Raw genomic sequence first — 27142 nt, forward strand, 5'->3', positions numbered from 1 at the left:
AAAAGTCATTGCAGACTGCAGCGTCTTTTCCCCCTAATAACCGAATAAAAATCCCTAACCCATTCCAGTTCAACTAATAGCCAGATGTAGTCATATCGAGGGTTGATTTGATGGCTGACCAAGGAGATTCATTCTTATCTCTAAGTAGTCAAGGTGTGGGAGGGAATCAGTTCCGTCAGTTGAAGACAAACCGACTATAATGCAAGGTGGAGGGAGTGTTTTGCCTTGGCCTAAGTCGAGACAAGGGATCGTACTGCAAGTGGGTCAGAATATTTCGTACAGTAACAACTCTTCTTCGGCAATTTAGTCCACACACCTGATCCTCCTGTATGTTATATCCACTCAGTATCCTCTTTATATATTACCGATGCAAACAGTGTCGTTATTAAGGAGATCTAAATGACACAAAGAGAATGTTGAGGTGTAATAAACAAAATGAATCGCTAGAGATATACTGTGAAGTCTTCCATGGAAAAAGTTCGAAGAGCAATAAGCTTCCCAGGTAAAAGTGGGAATATTATGACCATCAAGCCAAAAGTAAGGTATATTCCCCAGGTGAGAACGGGAATGTTAGTACTTTCCACCCGTGTATATACGGTACTTCCAGCGAGTGAGATTCCCCCTCCCCTCCCCTACCCATGTAACTTATGTTAGGATATTCTCGGCAAGTCAAGAACCGTGGGAGAATAATGAAGAATGCTATTTTGAGGATCCACAGGCTGCAGTTTTAATATCTAAGTTATGTTCTGATATTTTTACACAATACTCGGACAGAACTAGAAAAATACACCAGTTTATTCCCTAAATATACAGTAGGCTACTTTTGGAGAATACGTAGAGTGCTAGTGTGAAGATCTATAGCATTTAAAACTATAGTATTATTTTTTAACTTTATCTTCAGACAAAAATGGGATGATGTATTATGCATTAAACTACCTAGATTTTTTGTCCTTTAGCAGCTTATTCCACATTCCTCAGAGGCAGAAAAAGACAATGTTACGTCACTACATCCTATCCATAACTCTTCTTCGTGACTTGCACCACATTGTTGTGTTAATCTATTGTGCAGCTCAGCATTCAAGATGGAAAGTAGGCAGTTTTAGTCTGACCAAGATAATGTGAAAGGAGTATAGTTTATTCGAATCCTGTGCCCTACCAGAATACCGAAATGTGCTATTCTGGAGATCCACGGACTAAACTTTTACAAGACTTTGGTAGTGGTGGGGGAGCTCACCATCCGTTCACTCGATGTAGTGCTGCTTTGTGTGTCTACCCTTTCCTCTCTTCCATCCTTCCTCCTATGTCTTTCCCTCCGTCATTCATTCCTCTTTCTTCTGCCTACGGACGACTTTACACTCCCTCTTCTGTCTTTCTTTCCTTCATTCTTTCCTCTTCCATCTGCCTATGGGTGACTCTACACTGAGTGACAAGCCAAATGATTTCCTGTACACCTGGAAACCATTTACTATGCTGGATGGCAACCATATAACCAAATTAGGGAGCCTGGTGGTTTAGTGGGTAATTAAGGTGCTCCAGTCGGATTGAACATGTGTAGGTTTACATCCAGGGGGTGGGTGGGGTTTATTGCTCACGTAATGCCACTCAGGGATGAGTGAGGCTGGTCACTGTCATCTTAAATGTCAGGACCAACTTGCCTTGTCCCGGGTTCCTACGCTTCTCATGAGGCGACATAAGATTGGATGATGGATGGATGGTACTGTTTTATCATCACCATCAGTCAACAACAACAACATTACCATCATCATCATCATCATCGTCAACATCATCATCATCATCGTCAACATCATCATCATCATCATCATCACCATCATCATCATCATCATCATCATCAGTCAACAACAACAGCATTATCATCATCATCATTATCACCATCATCATCATCATCATCATCATCATCATCATCATCATTACAGGACGGGGTGAGGCAGGGTCCAGAGCCAGAAAGACCCTAACAGAATGAGACAATAACCAAAGTTTGCCTTGTTGAATGGGCCACACTCCCGTTCATTTACAGTTCAAGCCCTCGGAATCCTGGCTTGTGTTTCGCTGTTTGTAAATAATCTGACGACAAACCTAAGAAGCTGTTTAACTTCTTCATTACGAGGACGTTTGTTTACAGTACAATTTCATTCCCCCAGACGTTGTTTTCTGCTTGGGATAGAGTTTCCGAAATGGATGGTATAGGTAAAGGGTTGTATTCAGAGTGACATAGGAGATTTCGTTGCACCTCCACTTTAACTATTATTATTATTATTATTATTTAACGATTTATTATGTTTGTATCTCTGCACCACTTTAACAATTATTATTATTATTTAACGATTTATTGTGCCTACATCCCTCCACCACTACGGCGGGCGAGTAGCACCCGTCTAGCTACAAACTCTCATCCTTTTTCTGTCCAACTTTCTAATGCAAAAGTTAACCGTTACTCCTAGTCCTTGATGTATGCAACAGGTCAACTCTGGATCTGTCTCGCTCTGTATTTCCTACTGTTTATGACCTCCAGTCTTTCAGTGTGTCCAGCATCTCGAAACGAACGGATCTTGAATTTGGCTCTCTTATATTGTTTTTGTTTTTTCTTGAGGGAACAATATAGTGGGCTCCTGGCCTTTGGTTCCTTTTTTCTTACATAAAAAAATACACCTTAAGTGTCTCTTGTGTGCCATCCATAACCCAGAAAATCGACATCATTTGCATCAGTAACGTATAAGAAGATTCTTGGGAGTAATATAAAGAATGAGTTACTTGAGAGGAGCATGTGGAGTGTCGTGGAGGGACAGGTTGGCCAATGAAGAAGTGAAGGAACGTTGTGGGGTGGATGTGGATGTGGTTGAGAAGATTAGGAGAAATACACTGAGGTGGTTTGGGCATGTGGAGAGAATGGAGAATGAATGACTGACTAAGAGGGTGTATGTAGGTGACGTGGAGGGAGGGAGAGGGAGGGGTAGACCGAGGATGAGGTGGAGGGATGGAGCTGAGAGGTATATGAGGGAGGGGGGGTGAGTTGGAGGGAGGGTAGTCAAATGGTGGGTGACAGAGCGACTTGGAGGCGTTTTGTCTGCGGCCACCCTTTGCGGGATTAGGGCGTCGGGCTATAGATAGATAGATAGACTATAAAGAACGAAACGCTAAGGAAGATGTGTTAAGAAATATGCGAAGCCACTTTGAATCCGGCCAACAGTCTTAATCATCCCCTTTACCACCATACATTCTTCGTAAGTTGAATAGAAGCAATACATCCTTCGCAGGTTAAATAAAATAGCCAAATTCATCTTTAGTATGTTAAATAGAATCGTGAATACATCCTTCTTAAGTTCAGTAGAATCATAAATACATCCTTCGTAAGTTTAATAAATTCGTCAATAGATCCGTCTTCAGTTAAACAAAATCGTTAATACATCCTTTGAAAGTTAAACAGAATCATCAATACATCCGTCACAAGTTAAATAAAACTGTCAATACATTCCTTGGAAGTTAAACAGAATCGCCAATACATCCTTTGGAAGTTTAATAGGCATCAATACATCCGTCTTAAGTTTAATAGAATCGTCCATCCTTCGTAAGTTAAATAAAATCTTCCATACATCCTTCGTAAGTGTTAAATAAAATCGTCAATTCATCCTTAGTAAGTTAAACATAATCATCGGTACAGCCGTCATAAGTTAAACAGAATCGTCAAAACATCCTTCGTAAGTTAAATAAAATCACCAACACATCTTCGTAAGTTCAATAGAATCGTCAATACATCCTCCATAAGTTTAATAGAATCGTCAACACATCCTTCGTAAGTTAAATAAAATCGTCCATACATCCTTCGCATATATAATCGTCAAATAAGTCACAAAACTAATAATGACATCCTCAGGCTGAAGGTGTTAATTTCATGATTCTACGTACTGTACCTTAGCAAAAAACCGTATAATGCTATTTCGGGCACTACGGCCTGCATGTTTAACAGCTGCAGAAATAAATGATGAAGGCAGTGCAGACAAAGGTCAAGTAAATGGCGAGGTTGCGGCTGGGCTGTTTACGACCTTTAGTCAATTGCTTTATCACATGCAGTCCGCAGTTACCATCGTCTCGGTAGCAACACAGGCTTCTAGGTACACCACACCAAAAAGTATCGATACACACTTGACGCGAAGCAATATGAGACACCGGACAATGGCTACTGGAAACTGAACAACGATTTTTTTTCCCCCATGCTGATAAACTTGCTCTCTCAAGGATGCAATATATGGCTTGTTTGTGATATTTTATAGTCCTTATTGTTACTGTATATGTAGCAAAATGATTACAAATAAATCTTACCGAGAATTCATGAGCTATAATGATCAGTTCGGATATCGTCGTGCCCTACCTGCACGATACTTTTTGGGGTGACTGAACACCCTCCCAAAAAAGTATTGGCCTCTTGGGGTACGACGGTTGTGAAAATGATCAACTTCCGCTGACGCACGTGAGTCTATAAATGTGGTTCCTCAAAACATATACCACGCAGTAAGTGAATTTTTTTTGCAATTTTCAGTTCTAGTAATTACCAGAGATTATAATTATATGCACTTACAATTACAGGATGCCCCATATAACACAGTGCTTCATCTATGTTTCAGAATGATACGTGCTGAAAGTGCCGATACTTTTTTTAAGAGGGTAAAGAACTGGCAACATATGAACCTGGGACAGGATCTTTGTGTTCCAGTGGCCGGTAAGAGCGTAGAGTACAACCGAGAAGAGTTGGGATTTATTCCTTACACAGCGTCACCCAGGGGCGAAAGAAGCTAACCACCTTTCATTAAACATTGGGTCTGGGTAGCCTAGCTCTGAGTCCCCACGATCCTGATGGGACATATAAAAATGAAGGGAGGTTGGATGATGGATGGATTGACCTGTGAAACTCTGGCAATAGGTTCTGAACAGTTTGCTGATCTCCGAAAATTGTCGCACTGAGAGTGGTCATTGTTCACTATCTCGATGTTTATCGTTGTAGAATGGATCAATATGCGATGGCGCGGGAGGAAAGGTTATAACTCCAGGAAATGACAGATGGGGGAATTCTCAGTAAAAGTTGATGTGTAAGCTTGGGTCCAAACCACAGTCGTTACGGTGCTTCAGTTACTGATGACAATATGAGCGAAAACTGTGTTCCTCATAATTCACCCATAGTTATCATGAGCAACTGTAGTTCCGCATCGACTGACGTTTGGAACAATGGATATATAACAATTTTTACTCAGATTTCCCTCATCTGTCATTTCCCGAAGTTATTCCCTTTCCTCCCTGGACACAGTGTACATGTCCACAGCTGTACACTCGGGACAGACGTTCGGTGACACTTCCCTGTTGAGGTGAGGGATGGAAGGTGTTACATGGAAATCGGATGTATGATTGCATTATAAAACGGAACAAGGGAGAATGAGAAGTCAGGATGCACTCTGACATTCGGGAAGTAATGAAAAAAAAAAAAATGTATATGTGGAAAAAAAAAAAAAAAAAAAGCAATACTGGTTGCTGAATATTGCCGGTGAAATTTTACTCATAATAGCGCAATCATAAACAAAAGTTCGCCAGATATTTCACTTTCCTCGACTGGCTAAAGTTTCGAAAGTAAGTGCAGCATGGTTTATTTCTCTACCCATAGATGATTACCAAAGGTATTATACATCAAGGAGGAAAGTGACACACATGCCGTAGGTGAGAAGTTGACACGGTGGAAAAATAGGCGAGTTTTTGTCCCTGACTGAAATCACTTATAACAGGGTTTATACTGAGTGATTGGGATGCACATTTTCGGGCATACTGAGTGAGCATGATTTTTGTCACTGTTTTCCCTTTCTCACAGTGTTATAATGTGATAATAAGTTTGTGAATCATAAAGTAAAAACTGATCTGACTGATCTAGCATCTAAAGAAAAATTACTGTTCTAGCTTTTGTAGGCAAAAAGTTATTAACGTCTGAAAAGTGTGAGGGTGAAGGTGGTCAAGGCCGAGTGTGTGTGTGTGTGTGTGTGTGTGTGTGTGTGTGTGTGTGTGTGTGTTTAGGAGGTGTGTGATCATGAGAAATGAAATTCAAAAATCAATTTTGACATAAGTTTAGGAGAGCGTCGCCAAATTAAGAAATCATCTCATCCTGCGACTTAACGCCAAGAGAGCAATGCTACCACCTTTCCCTGCTATAATTCCAACACAAAATACAGTTTATAAACAATCCACTTTGCCCACACCGCAGTGCAGCCATCCACTACACATCACACTAACTCACCACATGCACTACACTATCACAACACAGACAGTCCTTCAACAGGCATCAACAAAAGCGATCAGTCGAAGCTGCTGATTTCCTACGGCCTAGTGGGTGTACAACGGTATCATCCTAGGATTTCAACAGAAACAATAGCAGTAATGCTTTTATCACCCCCACCCTCCATACAATACACAAATGGCAGACGTCCTTTGAACTGTGTGGGCCTACTTCGCCAGAGATGTCGACATGCTGTGTGTGTTTACGAACTGGACAAAATCACTCCAGGTTGTTCTAAATACAGTACCACGAGGACACCCTTGAATAATTTTGATTGATACCGATACTCATCCTAAGCTTAAGTTCTTACGCTGACGGTTTTCCAACAGGTTTTCAAAACCTGTTACCGATATATATAAAGATATTTCGATTTTTTGCTAGGCCCTTCAAGAGGTCGGGTTAGTACTAATTCTCTGTTGTAAGTTGATGGAATAGATAAGTTTTGACATTTTGAGATTTCTGTGTTCAGCCATTCCGAAAGTGTATCGAAAGGTGAAAATCCAATGGGCTAGGATGCAGTTTTGTAGATATTTAATTTTCCTTCACTTTCGTCAGTTTGGTAAGTTTTGATTGCTCTGGGTAACTCTGGATAAATCTGCGTATACATTTTGGTTGATACGTCTGTCCTGAGTCTGTAGGTAGATATTGGTAAGAAAAAAAGAAAAAAAAAGATGCTTAAACAATTATTAGGGTTAGATGGGTCGAGAGATAAATAAATGGATCAATGGAAGGATTAAAAGATAAACCAGCAGGATGCGCCTTTTAACACATTATGAGTGAGCAACCATTTGCATGGCATTATGGTGCGACAATGATTTTGTGAATCATGATATACAAAACTGATCGACCAAGTATCTTGAGGAAAAAAAATAACTGGTCTAGTTGTATAAGATACAGTTATTAGCGTCTGAAAATTCACGATGGTTGAGTCAAGCGGGGCCGAGCCGGGGCAGGCAAAGGAATTAGTTCTTGTCATCATTGTTACTGTGTATTGTCAATTTAAGTGCATTTTAACATGAGAAAATATGAGTTCTCTGCTAGGCTCTAAAATTTTCTGAGCTGTTCTAGCAAGTGGAGGCAGGAGGGAGGGGTGTGTTTAAAGGACCGCCTCTCCTTTGGGATGGTTCTGTTAGTTAGCCAGAAAGTAATGGACAGAATGAGCGAGGGCGCATCGGCCAGTGAAAGATTTAAATTCAGTTGAGTTAGTGATCTAGTGAGTAACAGAGTTTTGTGTGCGGCATCCAATCACTGGCATTTAGTTTGTGTGAGGCAGCCAGTCAGAGAGATGTAATAGCCAGTCAGTGAACAGTCAGTGAGCCAGCCAGTGAGTCAATGGAGGACAAAAAGTGACAGAGAGTCCGTAAGAGAGTGAGTTGGACAGTGGGAGCTAATCATTGAAGGACAGTAGTCAGTCAGAGTTAGTGAGTCAGTCAGTGAACAGACAGTGAGTGAACAGTAATAAGTGAAGGACAGAAGCAGAGTGAGGGAGAAAAGTCAGTGTTTTGCAAGTGCACCTCGGCTGTGCCTAGTAGAAGTAAAGCCCAAAAGTGTTCAGCAGCCGTTCATTAATATCCTGGCCTGTCTCCGGGCCGCTCGCGTCGTATCAACAAACCCCACGAAGTAACAATACGTTTTGCTGGACCCTCTTGTTATTTAACTGCTCATTCCCCGAGTGTCAGGCAGCAAAAAGTTTGGTCGTTCCAGATATCTTACTACTGCTGAAAACAGATGAATTTATTTTAAGTTATGAAGACTCCCTCAATGAGAAGAGGTTACATGTAGATTGGGAGTTGCATTCTCTTCAGCTTTAAAGTTTCCTCCAGCAACAAGATAAACTCACGTTGCCCTCATATATATGGCGTCTTGCAGTGCAGGTAAAAACATGAAAACACTTGGAGACAACCTTCGTGTAATCAAATCAATTGGAAATCAATTTACTGCAGCATATATTTTGTATATCATACTTATTTAACGAAAAACAGAATTATTGATATTATTACACCGTAGGGTTCATTGATGCTTCGACAACGACGCGTAGACAAGCCAGGATATTAATCAAAAGGCACTGAATGCTTCATGGTTTTATTCTTTCAAGGCACGGCTGAGGTATACTTGCAAAACACTGTGGTTTCTCGTTATCTCACGAGACCTCCATTCTCACTCACCGCTACTCGCTCGCTGTCCTTTCACTTACTGACTATCATGCACTGACTCTCTGACTTAACCTACTACCCCATCTTTCACTGACTAACTCTCACTGTCTGGCTCACTAACTCTGTAACTGGCCTTTTCTGTCACTGTCGGTCAGCCACTGACCAACTCGCTGACCGTTCACTGACTATTAGTTACTGACTGACTCTACGTGACTGCTCTCGCTCACTAACTGCTACTGGTTCATTGACTGGCAGGTGCGCTCTATAGCTCAATCTGTCCACTACTTTCTGCCTTACTGACTGTCTGACTGGCTCTTGCTCATTAACTGCCACTGGCTCATTGAGAAGAAGGTGGTGAATGTAGAACTTCTTTAGGAGAATTGGCGGGAGAGCAAGTTGAACGACTGTGTAGAGTGCGGGCTTGAGACTGACTTGGATGCCTTCCTCCCCCCCGAAAGCTCCTTGGGGGAAGGCAAAGATGGGACACTTAAGGAAAAGGACATACAAGTTAAGATGAGGGGTCGCAGGATATCTTTGTTCTCCCAGAAGGTGGATAGTCGCGTGTCGGTTGAGATGCTGAGAGGTGCGGTGAAGACTAGGACGACATTGTAGCTTGTCGTAAGAGGGAGGTTGAAGAAGGAGTTGACCAGTCTGACTAGGAGTGATCTAAGGGTTTTGTTGCAGGACTGTGAGAAAGAGACGGGGACAGAGACTGAAGAGAAGGAGGGGCAAGAAAATGAGGAGGAGGAAAAACAGGAGAGTCAGGAGGAGGAAGGGCAGGAGAGTCAGAAGGAGGAAGAGCAGGAGAGTCAGAAGGAGGAAGGGTAGGAGAGCCAGAAAGTGGAGGGGCAGGAGAGTCGGAAGGAGCAGGGGCAAGAGAATGGGGCAAGAGAATGAGGAGATGGGACAGGAGGCCGACCAAGACACACATGAAGAGGGTGACCAAAAGGCAGAGCAGGAGGGTGAAAAGAAGACAGGACAGGAGGGTGAAAGGGAGACAGGACTAGAGAGTGAGATGTTGCTCTTAATCCTTCCTGGATCATTCTTTACCCTTCCCTCACCCTCCAGTCCACCCATTTCCTCCGCTAAATCACCCTCAAAGCTACTCGCCACACAACCGGCCAGTGATTTTGTCTTCGTCGTAGAGGTGACATCCAATCCTTTCGACATGGACGTTATTTTGGAAAGTCTAAAAAGCTGTATTGCCAGCATACCCGAGAGTGACTATACGTCCCTCGGTGTGTATTTGACCTGCTTCACCCCTGGCGGTAACAAATACACCCTCACACACTCGGAAAGGTCAATGATGAGTAAAACCGAAACCCTGAAATCTTTGCAGAGCTTAACGGCCCCCAAAGCTTGACAAGTTACGCCAGTCAAGAGGACCTGGACACCTCCCTCTATGACCTAATCTGACTCATTCAGAACCAGTCGTACAACAGCAAAATCATATCCATTTCCAGGATCCTACCGTGTTATAACTGTTATGAGTTCATATTATAAAAAAAAAAAAAAAAAATACAAAGAAGAATGACCCATGATATAAAAGTATGGCATACCAGTACCATTAACTTTAAATGAAATATTAATAACTCTTACCATAATCTTAATTTTAAACTTTTTTTTTTCTTGCATGTATGCATTTCACTACAATAACCCACGTACATACTGTATTACAATTAAATAGTTTACCTTTAATGCATTTATTCAAATATGTATACAACTTGTTTAAAATGTAATATTACTGGATCATTGCAATTTACTATGAATATTATATGTATACAATATTATAATCAATATTATGTACTAATAGATTAGCATATGTCAATGATGATTGCTGTCGGAGGACCTTCAGCGGCGTGGGCGAGCAATGTTATGAGTCCATATTATAATTACAATTCATAATAGACAGATAGATAAATAGATAGATAGACAGCTCCATGCAAGCCTGGGAAAGGGAAATGATCTTGCAAGTTAACTGAGGAAATGTTGACCATTACACAGGAAGTAGCAAAGTCAGGGGATGATGTAAGTTGTGTGTCAGCGAGATAGCATGGGAACAAAGCATAGTGACATACACACATACACACAGGTTTCTGGAACTTTCCAACCACAGTGTAACACACGTGACACGACCCCTGTTTCACCAGAATTTAGGATGCAGAGCTCAGAAGGAGACAGGCGATAGAACCGACAGGTAGTGGAGAGAGTGAACAAGAAAGAGGGGCCCAACTAGACTTACTTATTATATTGTCTCTGTAAGACATACCCTGCTCAACTTAGATTTTCTCTGAAGATAATAAATTAAGATCAACTCACTGTATTCATCTTTCATCCCTACTACAAGAAATCGAGAGTGACAACTAAACAACAAAACTTCTCTGCAAGTTACTACAAAGTCTTTTATGACATAACTACATAAAGTTGTTCAAAATGACATATGGTCCTATCTCGATCGACTTCATAGTCACAGATGATGGACAAGGGTTTAATAAAGAACATTTGCATTGGCTACGGGAAAGTACTCAAACAGTTAATTGGTTTTGCGGAGTTGTAAATATTGTATGTAACTATATAGCTATAGGTAACAAACCTAACCGACTTGGCTTGGGTTCTTACGAGCCGGATCCTGATCGAAAGATACCAGTTTCATATATGGATGAACTTTAATTTCAAGCTAGAAGACCTAAGGGTGGAGTCGAGTGGGTCGTTTTTGGTGAACAAAGAGGAGAATGCTGGAGAGGGGCACAGTTTAGTGGGGACAAGGGTTCATCTCTACACTAGCTTGGCTCATATGGCCGATAGCATTCTGTCTGAGATGAAGACCCTATCAAAAAGCAAGGGTGGTCAAGAAAAAGGCATTGATGATGGAGGAAAAAGTGAGGAGTCGTCAATACAGAAAAGCTGTGTTGAAATTACCTGTGAATACACGTCAATATGGGGGCAGCGAATCCGATCACTCGAAATATAGCACTGGGGTTCTATGGAGGCGCAGACTGAGGATGAGGTGAGGATGAAGATATTTGCCCTCAGTGCCCCGTCTGGATTATGGTCTCTGAAAGCGACTGAGTCAGTGAGTAGTCCGGACTCGACCCCTTTAGGTGAAACAAATGGAGACCAGAGGAATCAAAGGATTAATATCGAAGAGTCAGGTCCACTGTCTGGGAGGAATTATAGTCCAAATACTCTTAACGATTCCGACTCAGTGCCCGATTTAATGCCCGATTCAACGCTCCTGTCCACCCCACCATCGGTCCTCGGGGTCGTCGCTATCCCTGTCATTGGCGGTGAGGTCATCATTCATTATTATTGTTTTGTCGATAACAGTGAGGTGATTATGGATGATGGGGCTTAGTGATTTGGTTACTAACAAATGGCGTTCTAACATTGATTCCTGTACTAACAAATGGCTTTCTAACACTGATTCCTGTACTAATAGATGGCATTCTAACACTGATTCCTGTACAATAGATGGCTTTCTAAATGGCTTTCTAAAACTAATTCAGACACTAAAGGATGGCTTTCTAACACCAATTCATGCGCTATCAAGTGGCTTCTAACACTAATCAGGCACTAACGTGACCTAACACTAATTCAGGCACTAATAGATGGCTATCTAACACTAGTTCAGACAGTAACAAATGGCTTTCTAACACTGATTTACCTACTTACAAATGGCTTTCTAACACTGGTTCAGACAGTAACAAATGGCTTTCTATTACTGCACTGGTTTCTAACATATCAACTGGTTTCTAAGAAATGGCTTCTCCCCCGTGGCAGCCACCTTGTCGTGGTGGGGGAGCTTACGTGTCTCAGTGGTCCTGGCAGGGTCCGCCGTGCCCGACATCTCGCTAGTGAGGACACAACCACCAGCTGCCACCGTACCCCCCCCCCCCAGGGGGGAAAATACTTTCCCAGTATCAACGCTTGTCGTAAGAGGCGACTAAAAGGGGCCTTTTTGTCTCTCATCTTTCTTCTCTTACTGTCCTCTTCTTCTTTTCTGTCCTACCTCTTTTGTTGATATTTCCGTGTTACTTCCGGCCTTTATTTTCCCTCTTCTTCTCTCAGGTTAGAGATCTGATTTCATGACATGAGTAGTTTAAGGACTTCCCACTGACACCGACCCTTTCTCTCTTATACTACTTTCACGCCAAGACCATTTCAACGCTAGCCTAAGAGCCATATAGCCATAAAAAGGCTTGGTGGTGGTTCTTCACTATTACTTACTAACAAATGGCTTTCTAACCCGGTCATTGTCGTTACTCCACCTCCCATCCTAGATATCTAATAAGCCACCTAAACAAACACTCAAGCCACCCAGCCCACTAAAATCTATCTACCTATCTATATTTACCTCCGCCAATTGTTATCTTTTTGCCGGCGCTGGTTTGTTTGTTTGTCTGTTAGCATGATTACTCAAAAAGTTAGAACGGATTTTGCTGAATGTTTTTGAAAGGCAAGGGTATAGCCCAAGGAACAATCCATTAGAATTTTATGGTGATCTGGACCATCATCCGGATCCAGGAATTTTTTGTTTGTTTGTCTACACGATATCTCCGAAAGTTCTCAATGAGAATCAATGAAATTTTGTGAAGGATGGGCCATGGGCCAAGAATGAGTTGATACAATTTTAGGGCGGATCCGGATCCTGATCTTGCAATGGCATTGGCGGAGCCATGCGTGATCTGCGTGCTTTCTAGTTCTAGTCCCGTCCAACCTCACACCCTTTCTCCCTGTCTCCCGACTAGAATTTCTCGTTCAAGAAAAAAAAATAAATATCCACCGTTCCATACTTCTATATACCCCCTCACCTTGTAACCCTCTCTCCACCTTCCCCATCCACTCCCTTCCACCCCACCCTAGCTCACTGTGATGTCCGTCAACCACCTCCACTATACCTTTGTCCTGATGTCTCCGTGATGTTACATTCTTCACCCTCAGCACAGGGTGGCACAGCGGTATAGCGCCGGACTCGGGACCAGGGGGTCGTGAGTTCGATCAAGGCCCGGTAGCTACCATGCCGGGAGGGGTAGCGCCCTCATCTCACATAGCTGGACTATGTGATCTAATAAGGTCTAGCATGGGGGAACATTTCCCTTTTTCTTTCACCCTCAGCATCAGCGTAGCTTTTTCGTTATGCAGATTTAGCTAATGGCGCAAGGGGGAAGGGGCGGGTGGGGTGGGGGAAGATGTGGAGGGTAGGTGGGGGGAGGTGTGGTGAGGGGATGGGGGAGGTGTGGTGTGGGGGTGGGGGAAGGTGTGGGGGTAGGTAGGGGGAGGTGTGGTGCAGGGATGCGGGGAGGTGTGGTGTGGGGATAGGGGTAAAGTGTGGAGAGTAGGCTGGGGGAGGTGTGGTGTGGGGATGGGGGAGGTGTGGTATGGGGGTGGGAGGAAATTGTAGAAACAGATGTGGGACAGGTGTGGGGGTTTGGGGAAATGTGGCGTGGTGAGTTTTTAAGATATGACCAGCGTAAGCAGGTGGCAAGGCTCGTAAATACTGTGGACACTAACCTTTTTGCTCGTTCAGCCCGGTGATGTCATAGTTTTGTTTAGCCTGGTTTTGCTGTCACCTGGCGATTTTGAAAAACTGAGAACCTTTTCAAACTTGAGAAATTTTTTATAGATAGATAGGTAGAGAGATAGATAGATATACTCGTATAATCTGTATATCTCTCATACAGCAAATATTGTAATAAAGTTACCTCACAAGTTCGCTGTTCTACTCGTCTGGTTGTAACAGTAACAGCTTACCATACTGCACAATACACGTACATACCCTTAGGTCCACCTCGGCTGCTGTTCACGAAGAAACTGACAGTGTGATGCAGGTTCAGGCAGTTGAGTGAGCTGACTTAACACGCAATAGAAGGCGTCATTCTCAGGGTTGCTGAATGACTGGTTGTGTACTGAAGCATAGGCTACCTGTCAAACACTCACAGCCTGCCACACACGTAGTTGCATTTTTTGGATTTTTTAAGATAATAACTATTAATAGTTTTTGTTATTAGTTTTAAACTTATTACTTACTTGATTTACATTGTCAGTGTATGTTTCCTGGGATATATATTTGGTGATATATATATTATATGCATTATACAATATCCTGCCGCCAGGCGTCACACTGTTTTCTAGGTTCCCCGTAGTCCTCGATTTGTTTTCCCTGCTACCTCTCCGTTAACCCCCCACACATTGCCATATTATCCTCGAGGGATAATTTACCTCCAGGTTGGGAATCACTGGTCTGGAGGGATCCAGATATGTAAGCACCTGCATACTACTCAAATCCTCTTTCAGCCACTTGAAGGAGCCCTTAGTTGACTCACTCTATGAAAACTTGTGCCCCTTCTTCATGAGCTTTTGTTGTTGTGCTGCTACAGTGGCACAGTTCTTCACAAACCGGCGATAATAGGAGCACAAACCCAGGACAATCCGCAGCTCCCTTACACTGGCTGGCACCAGTCAATCGCACGCTGCAACTACCTTCTTAGGGCCAGTGCACACTACCAACTCACAATGTGGCCAAGACACTGGACTTCCTTCTGGAACAGGCAACACTTCTTGGGACTAAGTTTAATGTGTGCAGTTTTTAACTGATCATAGACGTTGGACAATCTGTCCACTTCTTGCTCGAGGGCCTTGCCAAAAATGATCACATTATCCAGGTAGATCAGAGCTGTCTTCCCATGCAGTCCTTCCAGTACCCTTTCCATGAGACGCTCAAAGGTGACTGGAGTATTACACAACCCAAAGAGTGTAACCTTAAACTGTCAGAGTCCCTGGCCATACGAGAAAGCTGTCTTGACTTGGTGGTATCCAGACTTCTGGTACAGCTTCGAAAACCACTTCACTCGTTCCAGAGCATCAAGTGTCGTCCATCCTTGGCAGAGGGAATGAGTGCTTAACAGCTATGTCACTGAGGGACTGGTAGTCCACACAACACTTCCTGGAACTATCCTTCTTTTTCACTAGCATGACTGTAGATGCCCATGGACTGTTGGATCTTTCATTTAGCCCTGTTGGCATAAATCTTCCATCACTTTCTCCATCTCCAGGTGACGGGCTGGACCCATCCTTCGAGGGGCTTGCTTTATTGGTCAAGTAGTGGAGCGCATCTCTCCAACAAGGGCAACATAATTTCCAAACTGCCCTATATAATAGGTTAAGTTGTCTCATCACTGTTTAAGATTTTCGCAAAAAGTGTCTTCCGGATCCAGAATCTGTTAAACGATCCGGATCGGTCCCAAAAGTTAAACGATTGTTCCCTGGGACATGGGCCATCTACGCACCAATTATGGTCCAAATCTCTCTTCTAGTTTTTGAGTAATCCTGCTAACAGACAAACAAACAAACAGGAGTGAAAAAATGGTCTCCTTGTGGGAGAGAATGATCACCTGTGTCGAAAGGGTGTTCCACCAGGTCAGTGCATCCCACTCCAGGTCTCCTGTGGAGAATACATCAGTGTACTTCAAGAGTCTTCAACTTTTCCGCACAGTAGGCACTCCTGGCAAACAGATCCTGCAAGTGGCTGGGTAATTCTTCCTGGAGATAAACCATACTCCTCTTGCAAGCACTACTTCGTAGCTCCTGATCGACATCTTGGCACAACCTCACAACTGTGCCCTAATGTACCTTCTTAGGACGAAGTAAATAGTTGGTGAAAGGTACTTCCTCTGCCATAGGGCCAACCAAGGTCATGCCCACCATCACCTCTTATTCTATCATACCATGGTTCCTGTGCTCCACCAGTCCCAGGGCAGTGTGCGCCATGCTCTTCATCTTGCAGGGCAGCAATGTCTCAGATTAAAAGTGTATAACTGTAGTTCGTCTTGTCATCACTAGTAGACTTCCATGCTCCATTGCCCTCAGCTAACTCTTTCCACCTAGCTGTATTTGCACTGAATGGAAGTCAGACAGTCAGGAACAGGACACCAAGCAGTCCAAACCCACGATGCAGGGGTCCCCAATGTCAGCAACACACTTAGCCAGGGTATCCTCTTTTCCTCCCCACTGCATCCCGACACAGTCAAACCCCAAGCCCAGGGCAATGCCCTGTGACTCCACATAGGCACTGTAAAGTCTCTGGAAAATGCTGATGCCACATCACATCCAGCTGCACCAAAGCCTTCTGTAATCCTGTGTCAACAACCACTGGCTGTGCTATTCCCCTAATCTCTCTATCTCAGTTTATACACCTGTCACAGGCACCTAAGGGGTGTGTTAGGTGCTGACTGTCAACCAAGCACTGTTCAAGGACTTCGACCCTGTTACTCACTTCCAGTATTTCACTTCTCGCTTTATCCTCAACTATAAAGGAAATCTCTTCCCTCACTTCTCTTACCTTGATGCTCATTCTCTCTTGTTGCTTCAGTTTCCTGGTCCCATCCTTCAGCTCCTCACATAGCTAGTGAAGCTCCTGTCTCTGCCCACATAGCTGTTCCTCCAGTGATGTGTGTTTTTTTGCTCAGGCTTCTTTTTGTTTTTCATGCTGTGCTTTCAACACTGTGAGTATCTTTCTTTTCTTCTTGCTGTGCTGTCAACACTGCGAGTATATCTTTCTTTGTTCTTCTTCATATTTTTTTTGTCCTTCTTGCATGTTTCCCAATATTTATTTTGTTCCTCAAGATGTGCTCTCAACATCACGACTATATCTGCCAGAGATTCATCCACCGGTTTGGCAGCCTGTCCACGCATATCCATTGCCCATGACATATCCCACCCCTGACACCAAATTCTTACATTGAAGGGTTCATTGTTACGTGGAAAACAAAGTGTAGATAGACTAAGCTGTTAATCAAAGGCTGCTTAACATTCAAGGTTTTATTCCTTCCTGGCACACCTGAAGTACATTTGCAAAACACTGTGGCTTCTCTCTTTCTTACGCTACCTCTCTCCTCTCTCACTACTACTCACTCACTGTCCATTCTCACTGACTGACTGATTGACTGTCACTCACTGACTCTTTGACTAACTACTGTTCTTCACTGAGTAATTCTCACTGTTTGGCTCACAAACTGTCACTGACTCTGTCACCTTCAGTTTGCCACTGACTGACTCACTGACCATTCGCTCACTGTCAATCACTGACTCTGACTCTCACTGTCTGGCTGACTTTAGCCCACCAACTGCCACTGGCTCTTGACTGGCTGCTGTGCCCTAACTCACTCTGTCCATTACTCTCTCTCTCTCTCTCTCTCTCTCTCTCTCTCTCTCTCTCTCTCTCTCTCTCTCTCTCTCTCTCTCTCTCTCTCTCTCTCTCTCTCACGATCAGTTTAAATGATTCCTGTTTACTAACTGCCACTGGCTCACTGATGTTCACTGTCTGACTGCCTGTTATTAACTCGATGGTGGGATGGTCCCTTTAAATGACATCCCTCAACTTTACTTAGCAACACAGCCCGAAATATTCTGGAGCCTGGGAGAGAACTCACATTTCCTCATACAATAATGTACTTGATTGATAATACACAACAACAATATCAACAATATAACAAGAACTACTTCCTATAGTAAGAGAATAAGAAATCAGACAGACATGATGTTTCTAGAATGTTCCTCACATTTCCAAATATAAAACATTAACCTAATCCAACAACATAACAATTTCTAGAATGTTCCTCATATCCCCACATATAAACCACTAACCTAATCCTACCAGCATAACAATATATAGACGACTTACTGCATTTCTGTTGTATTGTTAACCTGTTCACTTCAGTGAAGTCTTTTTGTACTTCATTCTTGCTGTTCCCAGAGGAGAATACATATATAACTGACGAGATATTTCTTTCGAACTGGAGGGGCTAGATATACCTTTCTCTTAATTACTTCAGTACTGGATAGCTTTGTGACAGGCAAAAACGGAATGTATTATACTCTTTTTACACTAACTTGGCTTAGATTTTCATCGTTTTGCAGCTTATTTCACATTCCTCAGTGGTAGAAAAAGTAATTCAGCTCTTCATCCTCGTCATAGCACCTCTTCATGACTAGCATCATATTCGAGTGTTAATCTATCGATGCAACTCATCATCCAAGACGGAGATGACAATTTTAGGCCAAGTTAGAGTAAACACAGCATAGTATGTCACTGTAGGGAAGCTTTATTGTTGCTGCCTGACCACTTAACCCTTTCGCGAGTGGATAAGTTAATAAATTTTGTGGGACCTGACGTGCCAGCTTTTCTCCCCTCCCCCACGCCCACCGTGCACTCCAAAAATGTGTATTCTTGGCTTATTTTCACCACCCAAACATATTTATTTTGCCACAAAACCCAAATATTCCTATTCGTCAATGTTTGTTCTACACGATAAGCAAAAAGAAACACACACAAAAAAACACACTATACGTACATTAGGGCGGCGTGAATAAATGTTCAGGACCATACATCTCACTTCCCAACATCATAAGTTGAATGTTTACTAATCAATCTCTACATGTTATACCATCACTGAAAAGAGAATTTTATTAGCTTTCGAATGCCAGAGGTCCAAGTTTGATACGAGGTATGGTGTTGAGTAATAAGCGAAAAAGTAAAACCCATTTCTGACAGACAACAGATTTTTTTTATTCAGGGAGCTCTAGCGAAAAACTTTTCTTGCCACTGTTACATTTTTATTTTATCATCCTTTGCAGCATTTCATTGGCTTTCATTTGAGCCCACAACGGTGATCCTAGGCCTCATGGTTTACCAGAAAATTTCAGAAAACTATGGTGTACCCACACCACGTCATGACTAGGGCGGTTTCCTGCCTTCCTCTAAGCTACTGCACGTATTTCATCAATTCTTTGTACACTAGATATGCACACTATATTCACATGATTCACTGTCACTATTTTTATAGCTGAATACTCACATTTGGTGCATGGTAGAGGCAGTGAAGTTGATTAGAAACAGTAGCACAATCTTTGTTGGGCCAACGGCTGATAAAGATGAGGATTGCTTCACAAACACCAAATTTCCTATTGCAAACACCAAATTTAATCATAACAGTGCCCAAACACTATACACAAGCACTACTGGCATAATGAAATATGTTGCACGGCCGGGACGGGTGCAAGAGTGGAAATTTAAAGGGACAGAACCACACAGTACCTTCCCCACTTACAGCTCATTTGGTACTGGATAACCTGTCCACTCTCTTGCTGGCATTGGGACCTGTAGTTGCCAACTCATTACTTTTGATGAGGAGCAGGGAAGCTATGACGTCTCCAAAAATTACTCCAATCAACCAAAAACTTTTCCTCTGATGAAAGTTTCTATGCTTTAATTATGCCAAAAGCGTCAACGAGTATAGTCGCAGCCACACCCATATGATGGCAAATGCGTCATCGTGCACGGAGGGGTTAAAATATTAGTTAATGGTTAAAAATTCCATGAAGGCTATGGTTGACTCCTTTAGTTCAAGAAGTCTGTTGTACGGTAAATCCAATCGCCTGTGAGTAAATGAGGAAAATTTAGAAAAACGACCTCGTGGAGAAAGTCTTAAGTATTAATTATGGTGGATGGGTACAAAAACACAGTGATGCAGACTGTTTTATTTCTTTTTTTAATATGAAGCTAATGAGCACAAATTTGCATGTTAATAGTTGTTAGTTTTATCTTTGTCCATACTGTTTATCATAAGAAGAAGCAGAAAAGATGTGATCACTGCAGTACACATTTTATATCATAGTATCACCAACATCCTAGCCACTGTTCATCTTACATTTAGCATTAATTATGTTTTAGGGAAGGCAATTGCTTCTAACCCAAGTGCTGTTCAAAGGACCTGGAAGCTAAGCAGAAGAAATTCATTATAAAACATACCCGTACACAAGGACAACAATTTAGCCCATATTTATAAACTTAAGCTTAAGCAGTTTTAAGACTGCTTGCATATGTGTGTATCTTCACTCATACACCTGCCATACACTTCACAATTAGGTTAGTGAATAGTGTAGTGAGCACACACACACACACACACACACACACACACACACACACACACACACACACACACACAAGGGACCAATGATAACAATTAACTGTTCTGGATGAGTGTTCATCCTGTAAACTGGTTAAGATCATTTATGAACACAACCACTGTGTCCAGGTCATTTTCTCTCTCTCTCTCTCTCTCTCTCTCTCTCTCAGCCATGGAGATTCCTCCGGTAATTACATTTTGAAACACATTGAAAATCTTTGAGTGGGTCGCAATCCAGGTGTCTTTGTAGAAATAACAATTTTGGGGTGGGCTTCTTGAACATATTTACAAGCAATTCCCTGTCGTAACTTACTTTTCTATTTACAGGAAGCATTAGAGATATAGGTGTTGCCAATTACCATTTTTTTTGCTAGATCTGGAGATATTAATCTTCATCTAGCGGCAATTATTACCGCTTATCAGCAAGAAGTCTAGCTATATTCTAAAGATCTGTACATAGAAATGACGATGTTCGGAGGATTATCAGTTATTTCTATCGATTTTCTGGAGATTTTTGCATTTGGCGATAATCATTTTTTTTTTTTTTTTTTTTTTTTTTTTGCCCAGCAAGTTTGGCAGTATTTGTGGTTTTGAATTTGATAGCCCTAGACATGGGTATCTACACACACTTCCTTCACCAAAATAAAACAAATATTGTAATCTATGATCATTTACCTGTAGTAACCAAGATTTGTTTATTGCAGGAGAAACAACATACATGGGAGGACTCTGCAATCTCCTTCTCTTGTTCGTCCTTGGAAAATATTCAGTAGTTACGACACGGATCTGGACATAAATATATCTGTGAATCAGAGCCCGGTGTAAGAAGCAGAGGCCGATGTTTTATTCTTCTAGGCAGTGACCACATCATCAGCTGAAAAGAATAAGAAAATAATATATAGACTGTACGATGCATTAATTCTTTGTTGCCCTATAGGATTCAGTATATGTAGTAATACTGATGAAAGCAAATAATTACAAGCACAGTATGTTTGTGCATTTGTTAGTAGTAGTAGTAGGAGTAGTAGCAGCAGCAGCAGCAGCAGTAGTAGTAGTAGTAGTAGTAGTAGTGGTAGCAGAAGTAGTAGTAGTAGTAGCAGTAGCAACAGTAATCATTTTGATCTAACGAATACGCAAATATGCATAAAATTACAGTAGGCTTGCACAGTGCGCGAGAGATTGGGTGGTCCACGACCTCGCGCATTGGGAATTCGCGTACTGGGAATACATAATCTTATGGGAATAATTACATAAGGGCCCCTTATACCTGGACATTTTTTGGCCCTTAGAGACATAATAAAGGTCATATTTTTCAGACATTGTACTAAAGCTATAGTTACCATAACAAAAATATGGGTAGTCACCTTAACAACAGTAGACAACAGGCCTGATGACCTTAAATAACAGGGGTTCTGAGGCACGGCAACACTTACAGCGCCGCACTCCCCACCGCACCTCCCACCGCACCAACACTTCCCTCCACAGACTCCTCTTGAGCACCTTCCCCAGGAGCATCAAAGTCACTCACTTCGGCCATAAACCCTTCAAAGTCCAATGCTGACATTTCTGACATTGCATCCTCTTCATCCTCAACAGGAACTGGAGCAGACGATATCGCTGGTTCCGCAATTTCACCAACTTGAGCCCGCTGTATGTAGCTTGTTATGAGCGTCTGTCTTCTGTTTATTTCTTCCCTCTGCCTGTCTGTGTAGAAACGGAAGAGTTTGTCGATACCAAACAGAAGTTCCTCCATTCTTAGGTTGCTCACTTCCTGTTCCTTCACCTCTTCCTTGAGCTTATCCACGGCAGCAAGGATCTTGCTAATGTTTGACATACACAGCTCAGTCCTGCCTTCCATCACGCATTAACATGACGACACATGACACACTGTGTGAGGGGTGGTCACGCACTAATAGAAAATGGCATTTTTGAGCCACTCCTTGCCTCTGCCTCGCGTTCTGTGCGGTAAACTCGCGCATTCAAGGATTTTTGGTTATGATTTTTGGTCACTCGCACACAATGCGAATCGCTCACTGTGATGCGCACTGTGCGAACCTACTGTATATTCAGTTTAAATTTAGAGGAGGCTTGTCCAAAATAGGGGTGGTGGCGTTGAATATAGCTTTCCCTGACACACGCACAACAACAAAAGATTTCCAGAAAGGTAAATAAAATCGCCTGAAGCTTTTAAAAATAAATAAAAGTAGGGCACAGTAAAACTGTCCAAGGACAATTTTGATAAAGAAAAACATCCCACAGCCATTGCCCACAGTACTAGAAGCCGAACAATAAAGGGACTTTGAGGTCAAAGTCACTGACCTTGTGTGTCACCTTAGGTCATCACAGTTTATAAGTCCACCAAGTTTAATGGCTCTAACCTTAATCCTTCAAGAAAAATTAGGAAAAGTCCCAATTTTTTTTTACCCCAGGCGATCTCAAAGCATAAGCAACCATTTGAAACCACACTCCTTTCCGACCTGCGTCCGCCATAAGGCTATTTTGTTGTAAAATTTCAGTTCCCTAGCTTAAGCCGTTCTTTAAATAACGGGGCTGACTCACTTCTCTGTGTTCTAGATAATATCTGGAGACCCACTTGATGGATTGCTACCATATTTGGCCAAAAGAAACAGACCACTGTCCGACTAAGTTGGCCAGGTTTGAAGGCTCAAGGCCCTTGAAATATCGCAATTTAAAAATATGTAATAATAATAATAATGATAAAAATAAGAAACCATTCCACAGGGATGTGGGAAATTTAATAAATAAAATAAAATAAATAAATAAAATGGAATGTGAACTTATTCAGAGGGTCAAAACAATCATGCACTCCTACACGACTCTCCGACATAAGTACACCCCTGTGAATACTGTCATACCATTTATAAATGAGACACCCCTGGCATGAAATGTAGTGGTACACAGTACCAAGATCACAATAGCTCAGAGCAGGCCATCACACACCACTGCCAGCTTCTGGGGTTCCTCATGCTCTGTCCCTAGCTCAGTGTTCTCTCCTAGCCCCTCTGGCTCATGACGTTGCTTGCCTATATAGCAGACAGGAGACTAAAGTGAGCACCACCTGGTGGGCTGCAGTGCCATTAACACACACCACACTCCTCCCTGATAACCTAATCACAACTTGTGCACGTCCGAGGTCTCCTGACTCTCGATGAGTATCTCAGTCCTGGGTAGTTAGGCCCGTGATCACTGCTGTTGGAGTCTGATTCAGTTTCTGGAGCAACATCTTGCACTGGAAATTTAATGACCAGCTCCCCATCTTCGTTGTCATCCACAGAATCATTGACGTGAGAGCTTGAGGATGGAGCACGATGCTGGAGATACTGAATGTGTTGTGGCACACCTCCAACATCGATGGCTTGTCCGGACACGATTCCTGTGACAACGCCTTTCCTGCACTGGCCATCACATCAAACACCAGAAGGCCTCACCCAAACTCCATCCCCGGCATGGCAAGAGCTGCCTGGACCAGCCCCATCCTTCACACCAGGATCCACTCCTTGAACTCGGACATGATAGCTCTACACCATGTTAGCTGGGGTAGATGAAGATGTATGGTCATCCCTTTGCATCAAACTGCACAATTACATTGCTTCTGTCACAGAACAGCCCTTCCTCACATCAGTCACCCCCACAGTATGATGACCTCTCAATAATGCCATTCCTTGATGGCACATGCTTACATTGGAAACAAATGTGCATGCTCCACCACTTGGTGACTGAGTGAACTGCATACCACAAAAGACACCATCGTTGTCTGTCAGCTGCTCCTTTGGGACCCACATTCACAGAAAACATCTTCCAGTTGCTTAATGACATTCTTACTAGACTGCAGCCACGGACAATGCCAGACAGCAAACTGTGACTGTCCACAGTCAATGAGAGTAAGGTATGGTCGACCTTTGCAGTGGGTGATGTCCATCCCAATCCTCTGCCAGATCCCCTCCACTTCTAGGAGCTCTCTCGACCACTTCACCGGTGCTGGGTCGACAGATTGGCACACTTGACAGTTTGCCACAACCGACTGTACTTGCCATCTTGTCACGGTCGGGTTGGTCCACTTCACAAAGTACAGCATCCACCTCACCCAAAGATGACCAATGGAGTAGTGCATACTCGTCACCAGCTCCCTAATGCTTGAGTCGGAAGTGGCCGTGCACACGGGTGCCACTGCTGTGGGGTGAGATGCAGGTGTTTCAACCAATGCTGTGACTCGCGTGTCAAGGCATCTGTCCACATTGTTGCATGCTCATGACAACAGACTGATGCTGAGCTGCAGGCTGCACTCTTTCACCAGGGACACCACCATAATGACTCGTTTACGGATAAATATCTCACTGGCTGCCTTAGTTGTCACTGTAGTCTTACACATAAGGACATCAGAAATCCAATGACAGACTGTCAACGAGCCTGTCAACAACTCTACCTTCTCCATCTGCCATGCTAGGGTGAGGTTGAGTCCTTTAATGACTGCAACGACTTCCACCATACTGATGTTTGTGCATAGCCAGCTAGCATCCTCGACAAAACTCCACCGACCTCGACTGCAACACCAATGGCCAGAGAAGTAGCATCCACCCAGACCTTGGCCTGGTCGCCTTCTACATCCCACTTTCCTAGTACAGGGTCATTCCGCTTAACCTTATCCACCATTTCATTCAGAAACTCTCGCAGCTCTTCACCAGTGATGACCTCATCTCAGCACGCCGTGATGATGGGCCCTCCTCTTGACAAAGGCCACAGCCGCCCACAACCAGCTGCATATTGGGATGTGACCCACAAGTTTGCCACAGAAAGCCAACACTGACCGAAAGGTCAATTGGCTTGGCACATCACCACATGTGTTGTCACAAGCCCAGAGGAGCCTTCCCTGCTCCTCCTAGACTCTTGGACCAAATATTCATGTCCTGTCAGCAACACTCTTATGAGCCTTACTTCTTAGACCATAGCACCCAAGATGTTCTTGTACATGGCTGGCCGCAACAACATATTCATTCACCAGGATGTCACCAATGTAGAATGAAGTTCCCAGCTTCACTTCTGGATCTTGTGACAACACCAAGTTCAAAACCTCCTTCATTGTTAAGGGTATGATGTTTAAACAAAACCAAGACAGGTCAGGCATTATTAGTGTCCTCTAATTACCACAGTCTGATACAGCCAGAGTGATTCATGGACACGAATCATCAAATAAGCCTTCTTCAGATCGATCACAGACACGTTTTCACCCATCCTGCACCACTCTCACAGTCTGTCAGCACACACAACAGGGTCAGCTGTTAACGTGTCTATGTGAACATTCAACTCCCTGAAGTCCATCATGGGCTGAACCTTCTTTTTGTTAGGTTGAGCTACTGCTATCAGAAGCATCAATCCTTTTGCTGGTCAATGTTTGCTTTTGTCATGCGACAGCAGCAAGCCATCCCCAGTCCATCATTCCAGCTCCTCTTGATTCAGACTTCACAACTCTTGAGGCATAGCATACGCTTCCATATGGTTCTGTAGAGCACCTGGCTCCAGGCCCTTTGATTACTTCCATGCTGCCATCCAAAAGTTAGTGGCAGGATTTTATGATGTGAAGTCCTGCTCATTGATGTTGACCATTGTGTCAGCCACTGCGCAGAATGGTAATTCGGTTTCCACCCCAAACCATACCTCCTGTTGTAAACTAACCATGACCCCTCCTAAGGCCACGACGCCGTTCATGCCTAATACGAAAGTGAACCTGAGGTTTCTTGGTGACCACAAGCACACTGATGGTGGCTGACACACCGTTGTTAAGCTGGAGGCACACCACACCTGTGCCCTTGTATCATTGCTCCTTACCACTCAGTTAGAATTCCGACGTCCTCCTCCTTCCACTTTCTGTAACAGGTGACATGGGCAACGCATCAAGAACACCCTGTGTCCACCAGCACATGAAGCCGGGCCCCAACCACCCACAGTTCAACAACTGGCGCTGATACCATCTCTTCACGCTCATTTCCCGAACATACAGATGCACTATGACAAGGATTACCACAACGATAGCACCGTACACCCCGCTGTGGGTTATGCCTTACATTTTGCCGGCCCTCCCTGCTGATGGTGGGGCCTTGTCGATGGGCCAAGCAGTCCTTGTCAAAGTGGTTCAGCACACTGCACACACAGCACTACTGACTCTGACTCGAGGCATCCACTTGAAAGCTCGACACCAAAACCCTTGGCACCATGACAGGTGTCCATCACATCAGGAAGGCAATCGTCCTTGATGACCGCCTCAGCCCTCATCAGGATTTGCCCCAGATAGACCTTCCATGCATGTCCCCACCCTCAGCAGCTGGTGAGTAAACTCTGGCAGCCCAGCCACAAACTCACTAGCGAGGTCCTTGTCAGGCATCTGGCCGAACAGCGACACCAGTGGGTGCAACTTAGCCAAAAGCACATCTGGAAGTTCTCTGGTGTGCAGCTTCCTCGTGATGAACTGTTCATCAGCCACGTGGTAGCCTCGAGTGCCTCCTTCACCATCACAGTCTTCTTTCTGTCTGCCTCACCTATCTGGAGATAAACAGCAAAGGCACCTCCAGTGAGGCAGAGAGGAATGATGGTCACTGCCAAGTCGTCGCACCTCGAAGCTTGCACACTAGTTCGAACATCAGCAGCCACTCAGTCACTGACTGCTTTCCTGTGTTGTCATACTCGGG

The 27142-nt window shown here is 43.4% G+C and overlaps 1 protein-coding gene across 1 annotated transcript in view; it reads right to left on the reverse strand.

Annotated features, from left to right (window-relative positions):
* Nucleotides 1–20007: 20007 nt before the first annotated feature.
* LOC145418458 (uncharacterized) overlaps nt 20008–27142 on the reverse strand; it is a 75402-nt gene continuing 68267 nt past the window's right edge. Inside the window, exon 11 of the mRNA XM_080286875.1 lies at nt 20008–21315. Within this exon, the coding sequence (XP_080143001.1) occupies nt 21293–21315 (23 nt within the window). The 3' untranslated portion in view covers nt 20008–21292. The remainder of the gene's footprint in view (nt 21316–27142) is intronic.

The sequence above is a fragment of the Coenobita brevimanus genome, chromosome 114 (genome assembly GCF_032717465.1).
Source record: "Coenobita brevimanus isolate Jiangsu-jjx chromosome 114, ASM3271746v2, whole genome shotgun sequence".
NCBI classification, from domain to species: domain Eukaryota; kingdom Metazoa; phylum Arthropoda; class Malacostraca; order Decapoda; family Coenobitidae; genus Coenobita; species Coenobita brevimanus.